Source organism: Neolamprologus brichardi, chromosome 6, assembly GCF_056152115.1.
Source record: "Neolamprologus brichardi isolate AB-2024 chromosome 6, ASM5615211v1, whole genome shotgun sequence".
NCBI lineage: Eukaryota > Metazoa > Chordata > Actinopteri > Cichliformes > Cichlidae > Neolamprologus > Neolamprologus brichardi.
Genome location: NC_142109.1, coordinates 15872786 through 15895749, shown reverse-complemented (window position 1 = coordinate 15895749; position 22964 = coordinate 15872786). Strand labels below are relative to the sequence as shown.

The 22964-nt window shown below is 37.8% G+C and overlaps 3 protein-coding genes across 3 annotated transcripts; all 3 read right to left on the bottom strand.

Annotated features, from left to right (window-relative positions):
• Positions 1 to 83: 83 nt before the first annotated feature.
• On the bottom strand, positions 84 to 6256 carry LOC102785279 (solute carrier family 22 member 7-like). The gene is made up of 9 exons (XM_006787150.3): positions 5783 to 6256; positions 5569 to 5672; positions 5340 to 5494; positions 3104 to 3272; positions 2036 to 2159; positions 1717 to 1826; positions 1404 to 1618; positions 617 to 725; positions 84 to 509 (listed from the first exon to the last, which is right to left on the bottom strand). The coding sequence occupies exons 1-9, from the start codon at positions 6161 to 6163 to the stop codon at positions 299 to 301; spliced, it is 1578 nt and encodes a 525-aa protein (XP_006787213.2). The 5' UTR covers positions 6164 to 6256; the 3' UTR covers positions 84 to 298.
• A 1490-nt stretch (positions 6257 to 7746) lies between these two features.
• LOC102784701 (solute carrier family 22 member 7-like) lies at positions 7747 to 13319 on the bottom strand. Its single transcript, XM_006787149.3, has 10 exons — positions 12939 to 13319; positions 12744 to 12847; positions 11512 to 11666; positions 11167 to 11335; positions 10940 to 11063; positions 10739 to 10848; positions 9196 to 9410; positions 8452 to 8560; positions 8157 to 8363; positions 7747 to 8065 (listed from the first exon to the last, which is right to left on the bottom strand). The coding sequence occupies exons 1-10, from the start codon at positions 13317 to 13319 to the stop codon at positions 8002 to 8004; spliced, it is 1638 nt and encodes a 545-aa protein (XP_006787212.3). The 3' UTR covers positions 7747 to 8001.
• A 3795-nt stretch (positions 13320 to 17114) lies between these two features.
• LOC148102513 (solute carrier family 22 member 7-like) lies at positions 17115 to 22115 on the bottom strand. The gene is made up of 10 exons (XM_087842520.1): positions 21735 to 22115; positions 21389 to 21492; positions 19403 to 19557; positions 19077 to 19245; positions 18862 to 18985; positions 18633 to 18742; positions 17937 to 18151; positions 17652 to 17760; positions 17359 to 17565; positions 17115 to 17145 (listed from the first exon to the last, which is right to left on the bottom strand). Exons 1-10 carry the CDS (start codon positions 22113 to 22115, stop codon positions 17115 to 17117), a joined length of 1605 nt encoding a protein of 534 aa, XP_087698646.1.
• Positions 22116 to 22964: the final 849 nt, after the last annotated feature.

The following is a 22964-nucleotide window of genomic DNA, read 5'->3' as shown; positions in this document are numbered from 1 at the left end:
AACTCAGTTTATTGGAAATATAACACTAACAATAATTTCTCACCTGGAAATGGTTCTCAAAGTGGACATTAGTAGGACTAAAACAGAAAAATGTAAAAGTTGTGCGCATTTTAATGAAACTGCTGCTTTATGCAATCGTAGTAGTCGTAGTGGTAGTGTAATTAATTGATTTGGTTATTTGAAATCCTTTAAAGTTATGCAGTTTCTAGAGTAAACTGCACTTGAGTTCACAGAATAGACTGCACTTTGGCTGTAGAATATCTGACAGGCCGAACGAGTTCATGTCAGAGATTCTTTACTACTGCTTCTGTTCAATGTCTTCTATGGTCTCTGGCAGGCACCTGTTGCGGGTCTCTGAAAGGGTCCTTGCTACTATTCCCCCGAGTACAGCCACAAAGCAAAAGATGACCTGTGGCAGCTCCGTCCAGACCTCATCCAGTAAGAGGATCATAGGAGCCACAGCTACGCCAAACCGAGCTATGAACGAGTTGTAACCCATACCATTCTGCCTGAAAACATAAACATATTAGTATTAATCAGAGGATCTTGCAGAAAAAGCGATGTCCTGAAGAGTTTATTCAAGAGCAAAAGATTGGAATTAGGCGTGTAGAGTTACCTTACAACAGTCGGGTATAGCTCAGAGCTGTATAGCACTAGAGTGGCAAAGGATGCTGAAGAAAACCCTTTTCCAATGATGGCTACCACAGTCGTGGCGACCGGCATTTCTACAAAGAGCATCAGAATCACGATTACCGCCAAATTTGAACACAAACGAAGATAGTGTGTTAGTGTAACGGTGCAAACGGTACAAAAACGAAAAAAAAGATTTAAAATACTGTGCAACAATATTGAGTGATCCCTCATTTCTTTTTGCTTTTCCATTTTCTTTCGATTTATCACTCCATGAGACGTGTTTTCGGTGCACGATGGCCTCTTGGTATCCACCCTTCCACTAAGACCGTTTTGGATGAGGCTTCGGTAGAATGATATAAGTCTTTCAGGTCCTGTAAAAGGTCTTGGATATCTTAAGGACATGACATTCTGTTCTTGTGCTTCTTTTGTCCTCCACTTGTTCAGCTTCCTCAAATTTACTTTTAAGGACCCACTGCACATCATGCTGAGATATGCCAGGTTTTACACTGATTTGGGAGTCATCTTGTTGGGGAAATGATACAATTTAAGGCTGTGTTGTCTTTGGTGTTTTTCATAAAGCCAATTAAAGAAATGGCACAAACAGCATGGGGGGAGGGGGGGGGGGGTTAGTCGTAGTTTATTTCAAAGCTGTAAAACCTACAACATTACCACCATTCCCTAAGTTGGTAGTGACAGCAGTCTCTTCTTGAAAAAGATTTTTTTAAAACAACCCAAATCTTAGATCGAGCCTGTGATCAATAAGTGCCTACCTTTTGGTATCACAATATTGATTCCAAGACAAATGGCAGCCAACAGCAAAGTTCCCACCATAGTGTGTCGCCTGCCTATCTTTTCCAGTAAGTAGAGGACTGCCAGCTTGGCAGGAAGTTCAATTAATGCATAGGTAAAGTGAGTGAGATAGATGTTGAGCCCGAAACCTGTGATCTTGAAGCTGATGCCGTAAAATGTAGTTGCAACGCAAAACCTAGGGACGGAGAAGGAAGCGGCTCGTTAGTGAACAATCTGTTGGTTTACAATTTATACACAAGATTCAATACACTGTAAAGCCCTGGGAATGCAGACCATAATATACCAGTACGCAGGGCCAGTTTCCTCATCTCAGGTGTCCGAATCAGGTCGAGGTAAGAGTAGGTTCGATCTCGTTTCTCCGTCGTAACAATGGTGGATAGTGTCTGAAAGAATTCAAAGCCATTTGAGTGCAAGCTTCCATTTGCAACAATGCTGTGAAGATCAGAACAAAACCTACGATTACATTTAAATAAGAATACACTGTATTCTTTAGTGCCTTTGTTCACCTTCTTTGTGTGTAATTAGTGCCTATAATAGCACCATAATGGAATCTACTTGGCTCCCTTGACTTAATCATCTGGAGCTTACAAACCTCTGTTTCAAGTGTGTGGATCGACTCTTCTGTCCGATTCATTTTGGCACAGTTTTTCAGATACATCTGAGCTTGCTCCAGCTTTCCATTGGCAATCAGCCACCTAGCTGACTCTGGCACCCACCTAATGTTAGGGGGGAATTATTATTATTATCATTTTTAACCCATATGTAGGCCTATTGCAATGCAGCATTTAAAATAAAAACATCTCAAATATCTGTTCAGATTGAGAGACATAGTGAAGACTTGATAGAAGATTTTGAGCTAATAGTTGACCAATGAAGCTGGTTCTAATAAAACAGATTGCAGAAGCCATGACAACAGACAATGGTTCAAACATGAATGATAATAAGAAGAAACCATACATTCAGAATCTAAATGTCACAGACTATAAAGAATTATGGTTCAGCTAAAAGTTATCAGTTCACTGTCCCTGTGGTTATTACACCGCTTCATTTTAAATTTTTGTCAAGTTTTGTCACAGTTTTCAGGAGGTCAAAACTTCACTTGTGAGGTTTCAGGGAGCTTGACCTTTGACCACCAAGATCTATTCAGTTTATCCTTGAGTCCCAAGTTTTGTAAAGCATCAGATACATAGTCTTTGTATTCAGTTAATTATTCTTCCTTCAAGATCAAGTGTCTACACTTACCCAAAATCACTTCCTTCGAAGGCCACAATCCCAGTGTTTTGTTAAAATTTCATAACTAATTTCATAACTAATCTATCAGGACAAGGACAAGCAAGGATATGCACGCCATTTTTGTTTCATATATGCAGTGGCAAGCTAGTGTTTAGTTACGGAGGAATCATCAAATTGTTTTAATGCTTAAATTTTCTAAATTAAGTTTTGTTGTAAAAGGCAGAAATTGGGGTGCTTAAAATTTTACTATTACAACATTAGTATTATGTTATTAAATCGGTGCGCAAAATATTTTTAATCTGTGTTTGTCCTTCAACTCATGCATGACTAGATCGATGCTGGATGTTAACCAGTCACAGACTTCCAGGTGAAAGCGATTAAAGTGTACTGAAATGAGCCTCTGTTTGATAACATGCCTTAGTCATACCTCCAAGTGAAGATGGCCAAGATTAAAGGTAATGTAACACTGATTATCAGCCTCCTCCAATCATTCACAAAATAGGCAATAAGTGAAAACGCTGTATTTCCAAACGTCCAGGATAAGCTGTCGATCACTCCCACAATCTTCCTGTGTTCAATGTCCACCCACTCCACACCTGAAATAAACAAGCAGTCGATTCATTTCTTAAGTAGCCTAATTAAAGAAAGCGGGACACAATTCAAAGAACTTTTACATGAGCTGAAAAAATGTTGTTGCGCGCACACAAGCCAAAAGAGAGTGGGTGCCTCTATCCTCTATAATGCAATATAATACTGTAATTTGGGAACGCGTTTGTGTCTTTTATGCAAAAATTTGCAATACAGTGTGCTCTCTCTGCGTCCTCCCACAGAGTTGAAGCTGAACAGGCGTCTGCAGCAGCTCATTTTGAAATTTTTTTAAATCATTTTTAAATTACATTACTAAGCATACGGCACTACTCGTACTGCAAGTCAAAAGCTGCACGCGTGCGCAATTGCGCACTGCTGGCACGGTCTCTGCGCACAGAAAATCTGCGTTGCGCACGGAAAAAAAATCTGACCTGAATTGAAATTAAAATTAATGCTTTAACAATTTTGTTTTGCAGTGTTAGTCAATAAGTGACTGGCTGCTCCCGTATGGGATTAGAACGATGCCACCTTATCCCATAGTCCAGCCAATAATGCGATTCACATTCATATATACGCAGCTAATCAACGTCGTTGACAGGCTATGACAGCGTCCTTATGTGCCGACACCGGTGTTTTAACCAGCAAAGCGGCGTGGCTGATGTGGAGTGAAGCCACGTTAATGACAACATGTACAACCATTGGAGATGTGAGCAGGACAGGCGGAACAATTGACGGAAAAAGTGTAGACTTTATACCAGTTTTTAAATTGTGTTGATAGGCCACGAAAACCAGAGTTACGATAAAAATATCTGCAATGTTTGGTTTACTTCCTGAATACTGTCGTTGTTTATATTTACTGCGGGAAGAAACAGTAAAAACAGCGTTTTATAAGGAAAACGAAAAAACACCACCCTTTCCCATTGGTGGAAAAATGTACCATGTCGACCAATCATGATATGGCAACAGTTGTTTAGGAAGGGGGAAGTTTTAGGAGTGACGGCGGTGTTTTGAGATGTGAGAGATTTGCGACGTTTAGCGCAAATCTTGTGTAGTTAGTGTGTAGTGTAGTCAATAGTTTTGTTGTGTGTGTCAGAACAATGAGGCGACTGCTGAATGTTACAGGTGTTACAGGAGTGATACATCTCCTGTTGTCAGGCCTGCAGGTATCAGGCTCCTTTATCTCATAGTGGACAGAAATTATGTTTTGGAGAGGCACAAATAATTTGTGTGGCATCAAATTTGATGCAGAACAGCTGATTGTTCTGTAAATAGCTTGAAATGTTTATTTTTTTTAAAAAAACGCCTTGGCTGCATTTTTAGGTAAACTGCTGCAAAAAATGTTGTTGTTTGCATAACTCAGTTACTTTTTTGAAGAAGTAACTATATAATTAATTGCCCAACATTGGTCATTATATCCTGTATTTTGCAGACAGAGAGTTACAGGACTCTCTCCCAGACCACAGACTCAGACTCATAATACAAGTCAGAGCTTTATAAAAAAATATTTTTAGAAAGTTGTGTTTTCAAAATTGGAGTTCAAGTTATTATTACTTCCAATAGTTTTAACATACTACACAGATCTTGAACAAGATTTCTTTTAAAAAAAATTCATTGTAAGTGGGCTAAAGCAGTTAATTAAAAGTAGTCTAACATAAATGCTGTAATTTGATTATTTTAATAAACCATGTAACTTGGATGGATTTGATGCTGGTGTGACCACAGTGCACACGTCTGCTGTTGCTCACAGTGGTCCAAGGGACCGCTCAGGGAGTTTGTGTGTTCGCTCAGACACATGAAAAATTAGAGGGAACATTGCTACTGACTAAACACTGCCTGCCATCATGACCTGTTACGTGTAATCAATGTGTGCAAAGCTCCTCTGTTCTAGAAAAAAAAAATAGATTTAAGATTTTTTTTTTGCGATTACATTTAAAGCTTCAGTGTGCTCACAGCAGTCAACATGGCATTGAAATAGTACATATTCATATATTTTCTCCTCTGTGGCTTGAAGCTGAAGTGAAGCTGATATAAGAACGGATACAGTGTATGTTTAGATGATGAAATGAAATAATCACTGAGGACTGCTGAAACGATGACGATGCCTGTGATGCAGAAGCCAGTAAGGAACCTCAGGACCGTGAACATCACGTAGGAAGTAGAAAAGGCGCTTGCAACAGCAAACACCATCCCAGACACGTATGATACCAGCAGCATGATCCTTCTGCCATACCTATGGAAAAATCAGAAAGTCTCAATATTTGTTTTGTTTTTTTCAGTAGCTGGAACACTGGAAATCGCTGATACCTGTCACTCAGGCTGCCAAAGGCCATCGCTCCAAACATGACTCCAACAAAGAAGATGGTAGCAGTTGCTTTGTTTTTCCCTCTTCTATCACACACCAAGTCCCACTTGTACAAAGAAAAAAAAGATGCTGTTCTACATTTGGTTGTGGGATAATAATTAGGAACAAATACATTTTAATTTATTTCACAATAGAAAAAAAGTACAAAAGAATCACCTCTGAGGTCAGAGTAGACTTGAAAGTAGTGTTATCGTACACCCATCCGTTCTGGCACGGCACTGTACGCGCATCAGTGATGTGGGAAGTGTTAAATAGCAGATGATATTGAGGCTCCTGGAACATCTGACAGGAGCTTGGAGTCCCATCCTGCTGAACTGGAATAGTAACAAGAAGCCTCTCTGTCTGGGATAAATTCATAAAAATACCCCCATTATCCAGAGAGCTGATGTCACAGTGATGAGAGGGAACAGCTGCAATGAAATTGTTGAGCATGAAGTGGCAAGGCAGAGTGAAGCGGCCGATGAAACTGATCACAATGATCATTATCTGAAATCTTCCAAATCCGTTAATATCAGCAAGAACATTCTCAAACTTCATTGTGGCCTCCTGCTGTAAGGGAAATGTCTTCCTTTAAGGTTAAAAAGAAAAGGAAAGTCCTCAGTTGCTTGTAGCCTATATCCGAAACTAGCAAATCTTTGATTGATTTGCTTCTGGACTATCTGTAATAAGTCAATGTTTTACCTGCCTTAACAAGTTAACTAATGTTTATCTATGTGACTGTAAATACAAGCTTGCTCTAGTCTACTGCAGGCTCTCCATTGTTGACACAGTCAATAATAAAGAAACTGCGATTCAGTGGAAATTTATGGGCAAACATGGGCAAAAGACAATTTGCATATAGTGGTTTTTGACCACTTTTTATTTATTTCCTTTAAATAATATAACAAAATAGCAAAAGTAGCAATGAAAAAAAAAAGACTGTTGCTGTTACAAAAATGCGAGACAGGGTTCAATGTCCTATTACAACAGGACATGAGCAAAAAGGATAGGACTGATTAGGACTGATCAGTGCGCTAAGACTAAAGTTCTATGAGGTAATACTGTGATCTGTTGAAGGCACACCAAATAATAGCATATATTTTTTTTAAACCAAAATGTCACCTAATAAATTACTAACTACACCATATGGTATGACCAGCTCTTGCTGGCAACATCTGAAACTTTTAAGGTGATTTGAAGTAAATTCAAACTGTAGCAAAATGTGGCAAATGTGGGCCACATACAGGAGCTGCTTGGAAATGGAAACCCATGCCACCAAGCTCCCAGTATGCAGTTTTTGTGCTGATGATAATGCCAGTGGAGGTTTGGAGCTCTGCAGCTACTGAGTCAACCACAGAGTGCAGGTGATTTTTATGGTGACTTGGTGACCCTGCTCTGTAACTTTACATGGTCTGCCACTTTATGGCTGTGAGTTGCTGCAGTTCGTAAATGCTTCCACTTTACAATAATGCCGCTTACAGCTGATCGTGGAAAATCTAGGAGGAAAGACCAAGGTCATCTTTTTAAAAACAGGCCACATGGCTAGGTTCTTGATTTTACACACCTGTGGCAACTGGTGAAAACATCTGAATTCAAAGATTAGGAATTGTGGCAAAAGACACACTTTTGTCCATATATTGAGGAATGAGGAAATTTTAAATCTTGTGTGTTTTTATTATTTAGTGCTGTAGGACTGATGTGTTTGTCTTATATGAAGATCTTTAAGGTCAAAGGGCAGTTTGTCAGAGGAATAGAAATGTGGTTATTCCTATTGTATTTTAAACCACAGGATTCATGGCAGCTATCATGTATCAGTTTGCCTCTGTTTACAGCAAGTTACCACACTCGCTCTTGCACTTATAGATAGAATAAAATTTATAATAACTGTGGATTTCCTCATTTATCGAGCATAAAATCAACACCTCAAATACAAATATGTCATACAGTATTTGAAATTGGGTTTCAAGATTTATTTCGATTTATTTTTACTAAAGAACACAGACATATGACTCACAAGACAATCAGATTTAGAGCAAAAAAATAAAATAATAACTGAATCTAACAAACCGTGCTTTTTCATTAGCTCAAGTTTCCTAACATACTCAATCTAATGAAAGGACTGAGATATTTGTGTTTTTTTTTTTTTTGTAAATTTATAGCTACACAGCGGTATGTACTTAGATCACACATGTGAAAGGCACTACATTTGTACCCTCTGCAACAACAAAGAAGAATTCTACTACAGCTAAATTTGGATATTTCCCCCATGAGGAGGTAAAATGACTTCATATTCAACATGGATTGAACATGTGTAAAAGACACTGTTTTTACATATGTTTAAACTGTTTGCTCCCATCAAGTTGCTGTGGTGATTTAGTGTAGTCCTATGGGGATTTTCATTGCACTGACAAAAACGCACAGGCAGGAGATTTCTCATCAGAGGCGGAGACTGATCGTCTTCTGAAATACAAAAGACATTTTCATTTTAAAATGTACATAATTTTTTAAATACATTTTACAATGTTTATTTTTCTACATTAAAGCCCAGTACCTTGTCTGTTCCACGTCCTCAATAGTCTCCGGTAAACGCACATTGTACGTCTCAGGGAGCAAAGAAGCTGACAGTCCGGCGCCTAAAGCCACCAGGGAAAAAACAAAACTTGGCAGATTCACCCACACATCTTCAAGGAGCATGATCAAGGGGGATACAGCCACACCTACACGGGCCATAAAGGAACAGTATCCCAATCCATTTTGCCTGAATTACAAAAAGAAGAAAAAATAATACAAATGTTGTGCTCTGATTATCAGGCAGCAAAATAAAAGACAATGTGCATTTTACTGACCTCATTACTGTGGGATAAAGCTCCGTTGTGTACAGAAAAACTATTGTAAAAGAGCCCTCTGAAAACATCTTGCCCAAAGCTCCCACAGCTGTCCGAACATTCCCCCTATCTGAAAAGAAAACACTATAATTCACCTTGTGTTCTAGTTAAGACTTTTCACTGAATTTATTAGAAGATTAAATACTAGAAACGCATAAGGACATTTAATTTGCAGTTGTTTAAAGCTGCAGCTGATACTGATGCAGTGAACTGAAAGCAGACCTATTAGGATTTTCCTTACTTTTGATGGCAGATGCTCAAATTTAACAGCTCATACAGATAATGGGGTCATCACATATTCAACTAATTATAATGAGCTAAAAGCTCAACCATCAGACTAAACACTGAACATCTTAGATGTTTTGTTTCTAATTTATTATGTCAGAGATGGGGGGTAATTACTAATTCAACAGTCTACTGTTTAAAGAAAACTGTTTCACTGGAAGAACTACATTGAAGAGGAGCTAACATGGTTTACTTCAGACACTGGATGAACTGGGCTGCGCCAAGACTAGTACAAGGAATTTTTATGAACTAGCAGCTTAAATCATGCAAAACTACTCCAGAACAAGAGTGAATTATGTGTAGTCTTTGTCAGTCTGGTCAAATAATCATGGCTTGGTGCATGTGACAAATAATATAATACTAGAAAGTAAACTAATAAACTAAAATGAATACATCTACACATTTGAATGGATCATATACCTGCATGGATAAACACACTGCTGAATATAAGCAGCCCAGTCAAAATGAGCGTCCCGGCTTGATTCCACCTTCGACCTATTTTGTCTACGGTGAAAAAGACGAATCCTTTGGCTGGAATCTCTATGACACCATAGATGAACTGTGTGAGATAAATGTTCACACCAAATCCGCTGATATTCAAGCTGATTCCGTAATAAGCGAAGGCCACTCCAAACCTGCGAGCAAGACCAGACTTTTGTTATTTTAAAGTTAAACAGTTGCCCCAAAGAACAGTAGTTTCTCATTAGCTACCTGCTATCTGACATGGATAATAGTAAAACCATTGTTATCGAAACAGTGTTAGAGTTCAGCAAACATGACGTTGAACAACCTGTTCTTGGCAGTTTATTCTAGTCTAGTCTAGTTAAAAATTTGTTTAGACATGAGATTTGGGCCAATGTTTTCAACGCAATTTTGCCGTTGACCTTTTGAAGGTTGCCTGGATGTCCTTGTTAGACTTTCCAGCAAAAGGTGGAGTAGGTAAGGAGGGGTGGGGGGTGGGGGCACAGTGCTTCTGCCACTGAGCTAACCAACTAGGCTGAGGTTTAATAACTTCAAGAGCTGAATTGCTCAAAAACGAAGACTCCAGAAATAATTTAGATGTAGTGTTGTCGTTGGAATAGATGTTCTCAATGTAGCTGTCCATCAAATGTCATGAAAAACAGCTAAATTTCCTTAATACAAGATTCTGGTGGTGATATTTTTTACTTTTTCTAAATGCACCCCAGAGAAGAAGAAAACAACATCAACATCTGGCCTTCTACAGTTCCGTTTTTGCCATCATAACGGCCAGCGGTTTTACCCTGGGGGATAATGCCACCATTTCAACCAAGTTTACTGGTTGTAGCTAAGAGACACTGGTAAATATTTGTATAGCGCTTTACTTGGTCCTAAGGACCCCAAAGCGCTTTACACTATACACAATCATCCACCCATTCACACACACAGTCACACACTGGTGATGGCAAGCTACAGTGTAGCCACAGCCGCCCTGGGGCGCACTGACAGAGGCGAGGCTGCCGGACACTGGCGCCACCGGGCCCTCTGACCACCACCAGTAGGCAACGGGTGAAGTGTCTTGCCCAAGGACACAATGACCGAGACTGTCGGAGCCGGGGGCTCGAACCGGCAACCTTCCGATTACAAGACGAACGCCCAACTCTTAAACGATGATCGCCCACATCGTGGGCAAGTGGGCCTTAACAATGCAAGGTCCACTTGCATTGTTAAGTGGGCCTAACTGGGCATAGTTTTAATTTTTGGACTGAATAAACATACTGGTGCATCCCTATCATGGATATAGACAGCTGTCTCCAAATTTTAAAGGTGGATCTTCTCAGGTTGAAGATCAAATATGCATTTCTCGGTTATTAATAATTATTCAATAAACCTCCCAATCACGGACATGGACACCTTTGTCCACAGTTTTAACCATCAAATATGTACTAATGAGCAAATAGTTTATATACTTATGTATAATGTTTTAAATGTTCAAGATAAATACCACACAATGCCACTAAGTAGAGCGCGCCTTCTCATTTTGGGGGTCTTCACGAGGTCCAAATAGGAATATTTTCTGTTTTCATCTTCTACAAGTATTACTGTAGACAGAACCTGTACAGTAAAAAGGAAACTTTATTCAGAGAAAGGTGCTGTGAAGTGTACAGTTCTGTCTTGAAGTTAGCTGATAATGAAAATGTTGTACCTCAGGTTTTAAGTCAGCCATAACGTCCTCTCTGCCGTTAACTGTTGCACATTTACTCAGGTAAAAATGAGCGTCATCCGTTTTTCCATTGCTCATCAGCCACCTGGCAGACTCAGGGAGCCACCTATGAGAAAGAAGGGTTGAGAAGGTCTTTTAAATACTTTTAGAAAGACAGGAACTAGTTTTCCCTGCATGAAAACTGAATAATGATATTAATTTGTCTTTACCACCAACAGAGCATAGCTGCAAACAGTGGGGAGATTACAGCAGCAGTCAGGAATCTCCAATCATTGATCAAATAGGCCACTCCAGGTAGAATAACACAACCAACACTCCAGTCCAAGCTCATTAAAACAGCCACTGTAGTCCGATGCCTGATATCCACCCACTCAAGACCTATGTGGAGGAATTTTATGTATTTTTTTATTAATAATGACACTGATTGAGATTACTGATAAAAATAAGGATTTTGAGCAAACCACACCTGTATGGGCATCATCTCAAAAAAATTTAATTGTGTCAGTGTGATGTTTCATTTATTTTTTGTTCGATGTGAATGACAGGCAACTCACAGAGGACGAAGGAGTTTATACTAATTCCCGAGAGTCCGAGTCCAGTACAAAATCTCATTGTAGCAAACATTAGGAAATTATAGGACAAAGCGGCCGCTATCCCAAAAACGGAACTTGCCATGTAAGACAACAGAAGTGTTTTTTTCCGGCCAAACCTGTAAAACAAATTTTTAAAAAATGACAGTCAAATAATCTACGGAACACTTAATTAAATGAAAAAAAGCCTAGATTACAACTGTTAAGAACACTTTATTTTCTCTTAATTTTTGAAGTTGAATGTTTTTTTTAGCTCACTAAAATAAAAATAAATGTTGGACTTAAAAAAATGGAAAAACTAAAAAAAAATCCTGTGCACTTGGAAAAATAACTAAAATAAAATAAAGGAGGGAAGTAAGGAAATAATATTTGTTTCAGTATTTGTTAATTTGGCAAAACCTTTATTACATACCAATGAGGTATTGATGGACATTTTTTATTAAGACTCTGTCTACAAGACTGTGAGTCAAATGCTTTCAAAAAATTGTGTAATTTTAATTGTACTACCTGCAATGGCTATCCTAAATCTTGCCTTTGGCTTATACCAACCATATAGTAATAATTAAAAAGACCAAAACTAAACATTTTCCAACAAGACAAACTAAACTGAAACAAAAAAAATCCTCTGTAGAAACTAACTGAAAATATATTGAATTAAAAACTAAATGTCAAAATGAAATAAAATAAAAGTTAATGAGAAAATAAAAAAACATTAAAATAATTCTGGTCCCATTGTCACAGATGTTAAAAAAAGGCAGACCTAGCCATGCAGTCTGACTGTTTGGCTTAATGCCTTGTCAGTATAGTGTACTTTTACATAATTGAAATATTTCTTATAAAGAAAAATCCCTCTGACCTGAAGTATTTCAAAGACGGTTGTTTTAAATATAAACAGTACTCTAGATAAAGGACCTTAGTGATGTTCTCCACTGTTCTGTCTTTGAGGCCTCTATGGAAGCATCCAAACTCACCTAATAGAGGGGCTTACTCCACCCTACTTGCAAAGTACCTGTGAATGATTACTTTTGGCAATACAACTTTGTTCTTTGCTATCTAGGGCTCATCGTAATATTTGGTAATGCACACCCAGATCAATACAGACTTGTCACTATAGTTGTACAAGAAAATGTTAAGCATAGTTGATTTTATTATTCAGTGTGTTTGTGCTCATTTTAAAAGTGATGACATGGACTCACCTGTCACTAAGGAAGCCAAATATTCCTGATCCTAACATGACCCCCACAAAGAATATGGTGGCCGTGGCTCTGTTCATTTTTCTCTTGTCACAAACCAGATCCCACTATAAAGGGAACAGAGACAAAAGGAAAACATAGGCTAATTCACAACTGGTATTAATTTCCTGCTTGTTAAATGGAAATATTGATCCTCACCTCTGTAGCCAGAGTAGATCTGAAGATGGTGGTGTCATATATCCAACCATTCTGGCATGGCACTGTGGGTATGTGGGTTAAGTTGGAAGAGTTTGACAGCAGTTGGTACTGAGGCTCTGCAAACATCTGACAGGAGCTCAAACTCCCATCCTGCTCAAAAGGAATACTAACATTGAGCCTCTCTTCCAAAGATAAATTCCTGAAAACACCTCCATTATTCTGAGACCTGATGTCACAGTGGTGAGAGGGAATAAATGCAATAAAATTATTTAGCAGGAAGTTAAATGGTAAAGTCAGCCGTGGAATTATTAACAAGAGGAATGTTCTTAGTTGGAATCTTCCAAAGCCATTGATCTCTGCCAGCACATTGTCAAACCTCATCTTGGAAAACAAAAGAGACACAAACTAGAGAATAACCTGAAGCAAATACCTTCAGGAGCACAAAATATATTTTCATAGTGAGCCACAAGCCGCTTTTATTCCATTAAGTGATCTTGGTTAACGGTCAGCTGATGTTCAATGTGTTAATTTGTTGTTAGGCAGTATGAAAAAAATAAACTGAACTCAGTGAACCGTAGAAGTAAATAAATAATTTTCCAAGAAAGCTGTAACTTTAGTGATAAATTACCAAGGTCCAAAGTTTAAAGAAATGTGTATTGGCTGAGTTTAATACAAGAAATTTCCAGTGGGAAAATGTCATTCTATTTTTTCCCTTTTGGTCAATACCTGTAACATCTTTATGTCTGTTGATCTAGCTTTTAAGAACATTTCTATTTTTTTTAACCAGAATTTAAAGTTAAGAAGTGAATTTGTTTGGGTCAAGGAGAAAAAATGATGTGAGTGGAGCACGTTCTTTGCACAATAGCTCTACAATTAGAAACATGCTGTCTCAGAGTGACCCTGAAAAACTAGTTCATACATTTGTTACTTCTAGACGGGACTACTGTAATTTGTTATTATCAGGATGTCTTGATAAACACTTCAGTTGATCCAAACTGAAGGAAGAGTACTGACAGGGGCTAGAAAGAGAAAGCATATTTTTGCTATATTGACTTGAGTCATTGGCTCCCTGTTAAATCCAGAATTGAATTTAAAATCCCCCTCCTCACATACAAGGTCTTGAAGAATCTTGCCCCATCACATCTTAATGATCTCATGGTACTGTTTCACCTCATTAGACTGCAGGCTTGCTTGTGGTTCCTACAGTATTTAAAAGTAGAGTGGGAGGCAGAGCCTTCAGTTTTCAGGCCCCTCTTCTATGGAACCAGCTTCCAGTTTGGATTCGGGAGACAGACACTATCTCTACTCTTAAAATTAGGCTTAAAACTTTCCTTTTTGCTAAAACATATAGTTGGGGCTGGATCAGATGACCCTGGATCCTCCCTTGGTTACGGTGGAATAGGTCTAGGCTTCTTCTTCACTCACCTTTTTTACTGTGTTATATGCCACTCTGCATTTAATCATGAATTATTATTAATCTCTGCCTTCCTCCCACAGCATGCCTTATTTCCTATCTTAATTGACTCGAGTTTTTCCTTCCTACTGTTACCAAATCGCTTGCTCATCAACAGGGGGTCATATGATTATTGGGGTTTTTCTCTCTTTTCTTTGTATTATTGTAGGGTTTTTACCTTACAGTATAAGGTGCCTTGAGGCAACTGTTGTTGTGATTTGGCGCGATATAAATAAAACTATATTGAATTGAATTAACAGAGAATGAAACAAAATGAAGCCAACATCCAAGGAAAAGCCTTGAAATGTCCTTCAAGAAGCCTGGAGAACTATTCCTGGAGATTATTGAAAAATATTACAAGAGAGGATGCCTAAGAGACCTCTTAATTTAATGTGAACAGAGATATATGGAACAAAAGCTCATTAATGTTTCAGTCATTTATTGAGACAGTTTAATTACCAACCATAGCAAGGCTAATATTTGTGACTACTATATAATTTTATATCCACAAATCATATTTTTCCTAAATGATATAAAGCCAAACTAGAATTTTTATTTAAAAAAACCCTCAAATCTGCATTATTTAATGCCGTGTATTTTTTTTTTATTTTTTATTTTTTATTAGCTCATATTTTTACAAATTGACAGATACCAGGGCTTGAATATAGCTTTGGGTTTTAAGCTGAATACATACATTCCCTAACCCTTCTAAAATTAGGTCTAAAATTACATCGTGGCTCAAGAGTTGGGAGTTCGCCTTGTAATCGGAAGGTTGCTGGTTTGAGCCCTGGCTTGGACAGTCTCGTCGTTGTGTCCTTGGGCAAGACACTTCACCCGTTGCCTACTGGTGGTGGTCAGAGGGCCCGGTGGCGCCAGTGTCCGGCAGCCTCGCCTCTGTCAGTGCGCCCCAGGGTGGCTGTCGCTGCAATGTAGCTTGCCATCACCAGTGTGTGAATGTTTGTGTGGATGGGTGGATGACAGGTTGTGTAAAGCGCTTTGGGGTCCTTAGGGACTAGAAAAAGTGCTATACAAATACATTTTACCATTTTACATATATGCTTTTGACAAAACTTGATACAGAGCTGACATTTTGTTTGTTTCCAGCTGCTTGTAGGCCTCTTTCTTCTAGACTGATGAATTATTCAGCAACTCAATCAGTGAAAGTTGCGAAAATGACACTTGCACACATATACAGACATGAAGTCATGTTATTAATTATAATGAGAATGACTGTTTACAATCTAAGGCCAACTGACAATGAATAGTTTGTGATAATGCAAATTACTTGTGACATACAGATCATTCTCAGGCATGTAGGCATTTGTAGCAGTGCACCTATCATGACCTAATATGCTTAAGTGCAGACTTTACCCACCTGGAGAGTCTTCTTCAGTTATGTAAATGACCTGACAAAAAGCTGTATTACGTAGAAACTATAATTCTAACAAGTCTGGTGTAACATATAGCATACAAGTAGAACAGAGTTAAGGTTGCTTTGAAATGTGCTTCATTCTTCTTAGAAATAAACAATGGAAATGTATGCCATTTTTACAAGGTTATTGCATGTATCTAAAAAGTGTGCAAAAAAAATGATGTAACAGCACTGATATAATAAATGAAACTAGACTAGACATGAATTAAAATTACTATGAAATGATGCTGTGTACTAACACATAATTTTATCTCTATTCTTTGTTAGTTTGTTCACATCAACTTATATACTGTTTGTGTATTGAGCTGGATATTGAGATAGCTACTCGACTTCCAAAACACACATGACCTGAAAAATGCCCTAATATTAGAATATATTTAGACAACCAATAAAGCTAAACAGAAGCAAAAACATAATAATAATAATAATAATAATAATAATAATAATAATAATAATAATAATAATAATAATAATAATAATAATAATAGTTCTTAATTTAATCAAAGGTGCTTGAAAGGATCATATAACTAGTTGGATAAACATGCTGCAGAACATGAACATCCCAGTCACCAGGAACAACCTGCCTCGAGTCCATCTTCAACCTATTTTGTCAGTAAGATGGTCAAAAACTGCTCCTCCAACCATGACCCCAATGAAGACAATGGTAGCTGTGTTTTTCTGTTGGTGTTTGTCTTATCACAAACCAGATCCCACTATGAAGGGAGGATGGCCGAAAGAAGAATTTTAGCTGATATAGGACTGGTATTCATTTCCTGCTTTTTAAATGGAAATATTGAATCTCACCTCTGTAGCCAGAGTAGATTTGAAGGTGGTGGAAACCAATAACTTGTGTGCACCTAACAGGCCAAACATTTACTTTATACTGAGGATGGTAGGATGGAAATTTCCTAATTTTTTTAAAAAAAAGCATGCATGGAAAGTGGAAGTAAATAAAGCATGGAAGTAAATAAACTTAATAAAGTAAAGTAAGAATCACCATCGATTCACTATCAATACCAGCCTATCTTTTCATTTGCTAATGAAATGTGTTGTATACAGTGAAACATGACAAGACTAGAAAGTGTTTTGCTACGAGCTGTCTCATTACAAAAATGAAAAAAGCAAAAACGAAAAAAAAAGTGAATAATAGTGGTGTTAACATTATGTTTATTGACACTCGTTGAGCATTTCAACAATGGTGATCTTTGAAGTTGTAACATGGTAACTTTACTATTTAAAATCAGTTAAGATCCAGACATTATAAGTCTTATTATTGATGACTGTGTTTTTCTTATTGAATCTCCTTCCTTGGTGACTGTCTCCTGCCATATAAATAAGACTTCAGTTAGTCATTTGACCTTACGTGCAGACATCAGGACATAGAATGTAATGTGTATTTTGGACTTTGATAAACAGTAAACTGCAGTTTGCTGGATTATTGTTTCGTGGGGAGTTTCTGTGAATGGTTAATCTTTTAGCTTTAGTTTGGATACTGAATTATATGCTGTGATGCTTTAACACTCTCTTCTCTTTACCTTGGTTTCTCAATATCTTCGATGAACTCTGGCAGTCGGGTGTTTAATGTTTCGGGCAGAAGTGAAGCAACTAAACCAGTTCCAACTGCCACTGCACAGTAAGTGGCTGCAGGGAGGAGATGCCACAGATCTTCCAATAGTACAATGAGTGGAGAAATGGACACGCCCAGTCGTGCCAGAAATGAGGTATAGCCTAAGCCATTTTGTCTAAAAAGATCAAACCACTGAGGTTAATGTAAACCTTTCATGTGAATAATCAAAGCAAGGCAGAAGAACGTTTTTTGTGGACTAACCGAACGACCGTAGGGTAAAGCTCAGTAGTGTAAAGATACATGATAGTGAACGAGGCCTCTGACATAGATTTTCCAAGAACTGCCACAACAGTACGAACAGTCCATTTATCTAAGGAGAACAGGATAGAGAACATTTTCAGGTGAGAGAACACATCCACCAAAGACCAATCTTTTAATTTCTAAAGATTGATCCTGCTTACCACCAGAAATGAATGCATACATTCATATCAACTCTCGGTGGCAGAAATAAATCACTAAATGTACAAGAAATGTACGAGAAATGACCTTTTGGAACAAAGATGTTGATGAAGAGACAGAGACCAGTTAATAGCATGGAACCCATCTGGCCATGCTTTCTCCCAACTTTCTCCAGGAAGTAATAGACGCCAATCTTCATGGGCATTTCAATGGATGCAAATATGAACTGTGTTAGGTATGGGTTCAGTCCAAATCCTGTGATATTCAGAGTTATTCCATAGTATGTAAATGCAACGCCAAACCTAGAAAAGGGGGAGAACAAACACTTAAACTTAGGCCGATAAATAAAGGGGTAAATACAAATTTCCTCAAAGAAACCCCAAACATGATTGCAACTCTCATTTAAATATCATATCACATGACAGGAGTTTTTACACTGTATGCTAGAACAAAATCAAAAGCTGTGTAAATTTCCCAGTGTCAAAAATGATAGCTATACAAATAACAATTGCTTTATATCCGTGAGATAGCTCAAAGGCTTTAACATCTTTGTCCCAAATACAATTTGGCCCATTTGTCTATTTAATAATCCAGCCATAACAGTCACTTAAGATAGCAAAAATACACACACAAACACACACACACAGAAAAGTCAGTTAACTCTTTTTAAAGTGCTTTTGGTAGAAAATGCACACATATGATGAATATCTGGAAGAAATCAATTTGCCTTTTCCCAAAAAGCTGAACAATCTCCTAACTCCAAACCATTATACCGAAACTTACCATACCATTCCTGAGTATATAGCAAGTTTTCTAATATTTGGGGTTCTGAAAAGATCTACAAAAGTGTACTTCTTAGTGCCATGTTCAGTTTCTGCACATTCCAGTAATGTCTGTGAGAAAGCCAGGGAAACATAATGTGAATGTTCATTTACAAAGCCCCCTTTTTGTCTTATTTTACAGTAAGACTGTCGGCTAATAAAAAAACCAAAAAAAACATTTTGAGATGTACCGCTGGTGTGATGGTGGCCATGCACTTGGATCTGTTGTTCATCTTGGCACATTTCATTATGTAATGATGAGCAGCATCTGTCTTTCCTTGAGCTACAAGCCATCTAGCAGACTCTGGAAGCCACCTAAATCAACAAACATGGTGAGTTTAGCATCTGATCAAAATCCAATGAGATTAAGGATACTTTGCAAAGTCAGCAAATAAAACGTAAATACCTCCAAGCAATGATAGACAGAATCAGGGGGGAGGTAACTGCTAGAATCAGCTTCCTCCACTCGTTTACAAAATATGCAGTGCCAACCAGGATCCAATTCCCAATTGTCCAATCCAGGCTTATGATCACACCAGAGAAAGTCCTGTGTTCAATGCTAAACCATTCAACATCTGCAGAAACATTAGCACAGGTATTAAAAAAAAAGAAAAAATAATAAAAAGAAATTGTGCAAATTCTTGAAAGAGAAACAGAATATGCCTGTAAACATGAACCAGGCTATAATGTCTCAGTCATAGGTTAGCACAGTCTTAACAATATCCTGCTTACTCAAAACAATGGCCATGATGCTTATTCCTGCGAGTGACATGCCCGTAAAAAATCTCAAGATGACAAACATTACATACGAGGTGGAGAATGCACTCAGCACTGCAAATATCAAGGATGACAGATAAGACACGAGCAGAAGAGGACGTCGCCCAAACCTGGTCATGAACAGAAAAAGCATGAAGTAATGACTGTGCTCACAGCTGTGGGGTAAACCTCTCACATGTCTATATTTTAGTGCTGTCAGTGTTAATCTCGTTAAAATGATGTTAGCGCCATAACTGCATTAACGCGGCAAATCTAGCGCGGATCGCCCCGTGCGTGGGGCAGCACGGCGCCGTTAACGCTGACAGCACTAATATATTTATAATTCGCAAGATGGTTTTATTTTGCAACACTTCAACATCTCGCTTATTGATCTTATTGTTATTTTATTTTCAGTTATATCTAACTGAAAATAATCAGCTATATCTAGACATATATATATATATATATATATATATATATATATATATATATATATATATATATATATATGTCTGTATCCAAGTTGGCATTGGTAATGGTACTGGTAGAGACTGAAACAAGTCAGACCTGGAAAATAAAAATAAAATAATACATTTCTGGTCATTTTGTTGAATATACTAGTACATTAAAAAAAACTGGAATATTATGGAATATAATTTCATTTAAAGCAGTAAAATTTTTGAATTAAATCAACCATGTTCTATATCCATTACAGGTGATGTGAAATATTTCAAGTCTTCCTCTTTTCTTTATTTTTTTTTTTATGTGTGATATTATCAGTGTTGGGAAGGTTACTTTTAAAATGTATTCCACTACAGATTACAGAATACATGCCCCAAAATGTATTTTGTAACGTATTCCATTACGTTATTCAATGAGAGTAACTTATTCTGAATACTTTGGATGACTTAATATATTATCATGCTTTTTACAACTACACAAATGTACTATTGCTGTGTGATTTATTGCTTTTACTGAAGGTTATTCGTCATAGCAATGCCAACTAGATTTTTAAATCTTAATATAAAATGAGTAACAGGGTTGATATTAGGTAAGGCTGCACTTTTTTCAGTGATCTCATATAGAAAACTATTCGGCGCGTATATAAAACAGGTCCGTAGTGTTGGGGAGTAACGGAATACATGTACCGCAGTTACATATTTAAAATACAAAATACGAGTAACTGTATTCCGTTACCGTTACCGTTTAAAATGGTGGTATTCAGAATACAGTTACTTTGTTGAAATAAAGGGATTACACGGCGGTATTTTCCTGTTTCATATGTTAGGCTATGCTCTCTCTATTTTTGGTAATTCCACGCCGGTGGAAACCCAAACAAAACACGCATTAAGAGGCTCAAATGCCTGTGTCTCAATCTCGCGTCTCATAATGACGTGAAGAAATATTTTTTAAAATGATTTAATATGAAGGCAATAGGCAGAGTGTTACAGGCATCGGCCTAAAGAATGTAGCCTCATGGGCAGTGTAGTCCGTGCTGCAGGGAGAATGGACTGCTGTACCCGTTATGTGTCTGTGAGCGAGGGAGGGAGAAAAAGGAAAAGTACGAGCTGTCATCGAGCAAAAACGGGAGCTGGAAGCATGTAAATATAATAATAAGCACTGCAGCCAAGAAGAGTGCCTGATGAGCCCAGTTGTAAGTAAGCTATTAAGACTCGACTGTACACTGTGTTCGTGTTTTCCTCTGAAACAACAAGTTCCGCTGGAGTCTTTCAATGCCTCTCTCTGTCTCTCGCTAGCAAAGTTGACCCAGACAACAAAGTAAAGCTAGTTTTCAGCTACGAGCCCAACACGGAACCCGATGTATTAGCCAGAGGTCCCTTTACAGTTTTACGCCTCTACGGTGCCTTAATCATCAAAATTATCACAAAAAATGATTTAAAATATTTCACAATGTAGAGTGTATATGAGAAGAACTAGTATTTTTGACCATTTAACCCTTACCTGTCACTGAGAAACCCAAAAACTGGGGCTCCAACCATAACACCAATAAAGAAAACGGTTGCAGTTGCCTTGTTGATACCTTTTCTGCTGCACACGAGATCCCACTGCAAATAATCGTTAAAATATTACAATATGTGATTTTACAGTTGCATCTTCTGGAAAGTAAACAATAATTAAATGAATGATGCCTGGGAAATTACATTTAGCTAGTTGGATTATTTTCTGTAGATAATAAAATGGATAGAAAATTATATCCTTAATGTTAGCAAAAGAAAATTTGTTCTTTGAAAAAAATCCAAATGACTGTGTAAAATGTCTCTGTTCAACATAAGTAATTCTCACTTACCTCTGTTGCCAAAGTAGACTTGAAGGTGCTTTTGTCATATACCCATCCATTTTGACACTGAACAGTAAATGAGCCTTTGCTGCTGTTTGAGCCTAACAGATATTCATAATGGGGCTCTGAAAACATCTGACAGGAGCTTGGAGTCCCATCCCGCTCTGCTGGAATACCAACGGCTAATTTCTGATCTAAAGTTAAATTTCCAAAGACAGCTCCAGTATCCAAAGCATCGATGTTGCAGTGATGCGAAGGAACAGCTGCCATGAAAATGTTCAGCAGAAAGTGACATGGCAAAGTAATTCGAGACAGGATCTGAATCAGGACTAGAGCAATTTGGAATTTTCCAAATCCATTAATTTCTGCAAGAATGCTGTCAAATTTCATTTTGCTGTGCTTCCTGTATCTCCGGGAGGACAAATGCTCTAAAAGTCAAGTGCAGTAGAGTATCACTCACTATAAAGGACACATTCACCAGCACAATGTTAATAATTGAAATGAATACCAAAAGCATGTATTAATAATGTAACTTAACTGTACCCAGTACGATACAGTTACTCAATCAAACACTGGCTTTGCTTTGATCAGTTATAAGGCTGATATGTTTATTCAAACGCTATAATAGTCAGGATTTATAATTGAAAATTTCTAAAATAGATCTCAGTTCTCCAGAAAGCACTCTTATCCCACAATGCAGCTGCAGTGCAATATGCAAAGGAATCAGATGGTTTTGTAATGTTTTATTTTACAACTGTAGTAAGTTCTAAGACATCAGCTCTGGCAGGGCATAAATTTAATAACAAAGACATCACACCCACAGGCAACTTAATATTTTAGCACCGTATCATGTACACAGCCCAGAGTAATACAGTCACACAGGATTTCTTCATGTAGCACCTGCACCAAGATAAAAACAGCCACAAAGATGAGATCAACTATAGGAAGATTAAACCGATCTGCTACAATCTGCACAATAAAAACTTGAATGAGAACATAACAAATAAAAGCATTTCTGAAAATTTGGCAGCCAAAAGCAAGAGCTCCCTTTACACCAGAACCAACATAATTACAGCATTTTTCAATACAACACCTGAAGACCATTGTCACACACCTGCTGCTGATCAGGTTTGTTGGGGGAGCTATTTAAGGAAGACACGGCATGGGAGTCAGGGGAACACATGGGGATTGTTTGTGTGAATATTTACTGCACTGTAAATAAACGCACTGTTCACCACA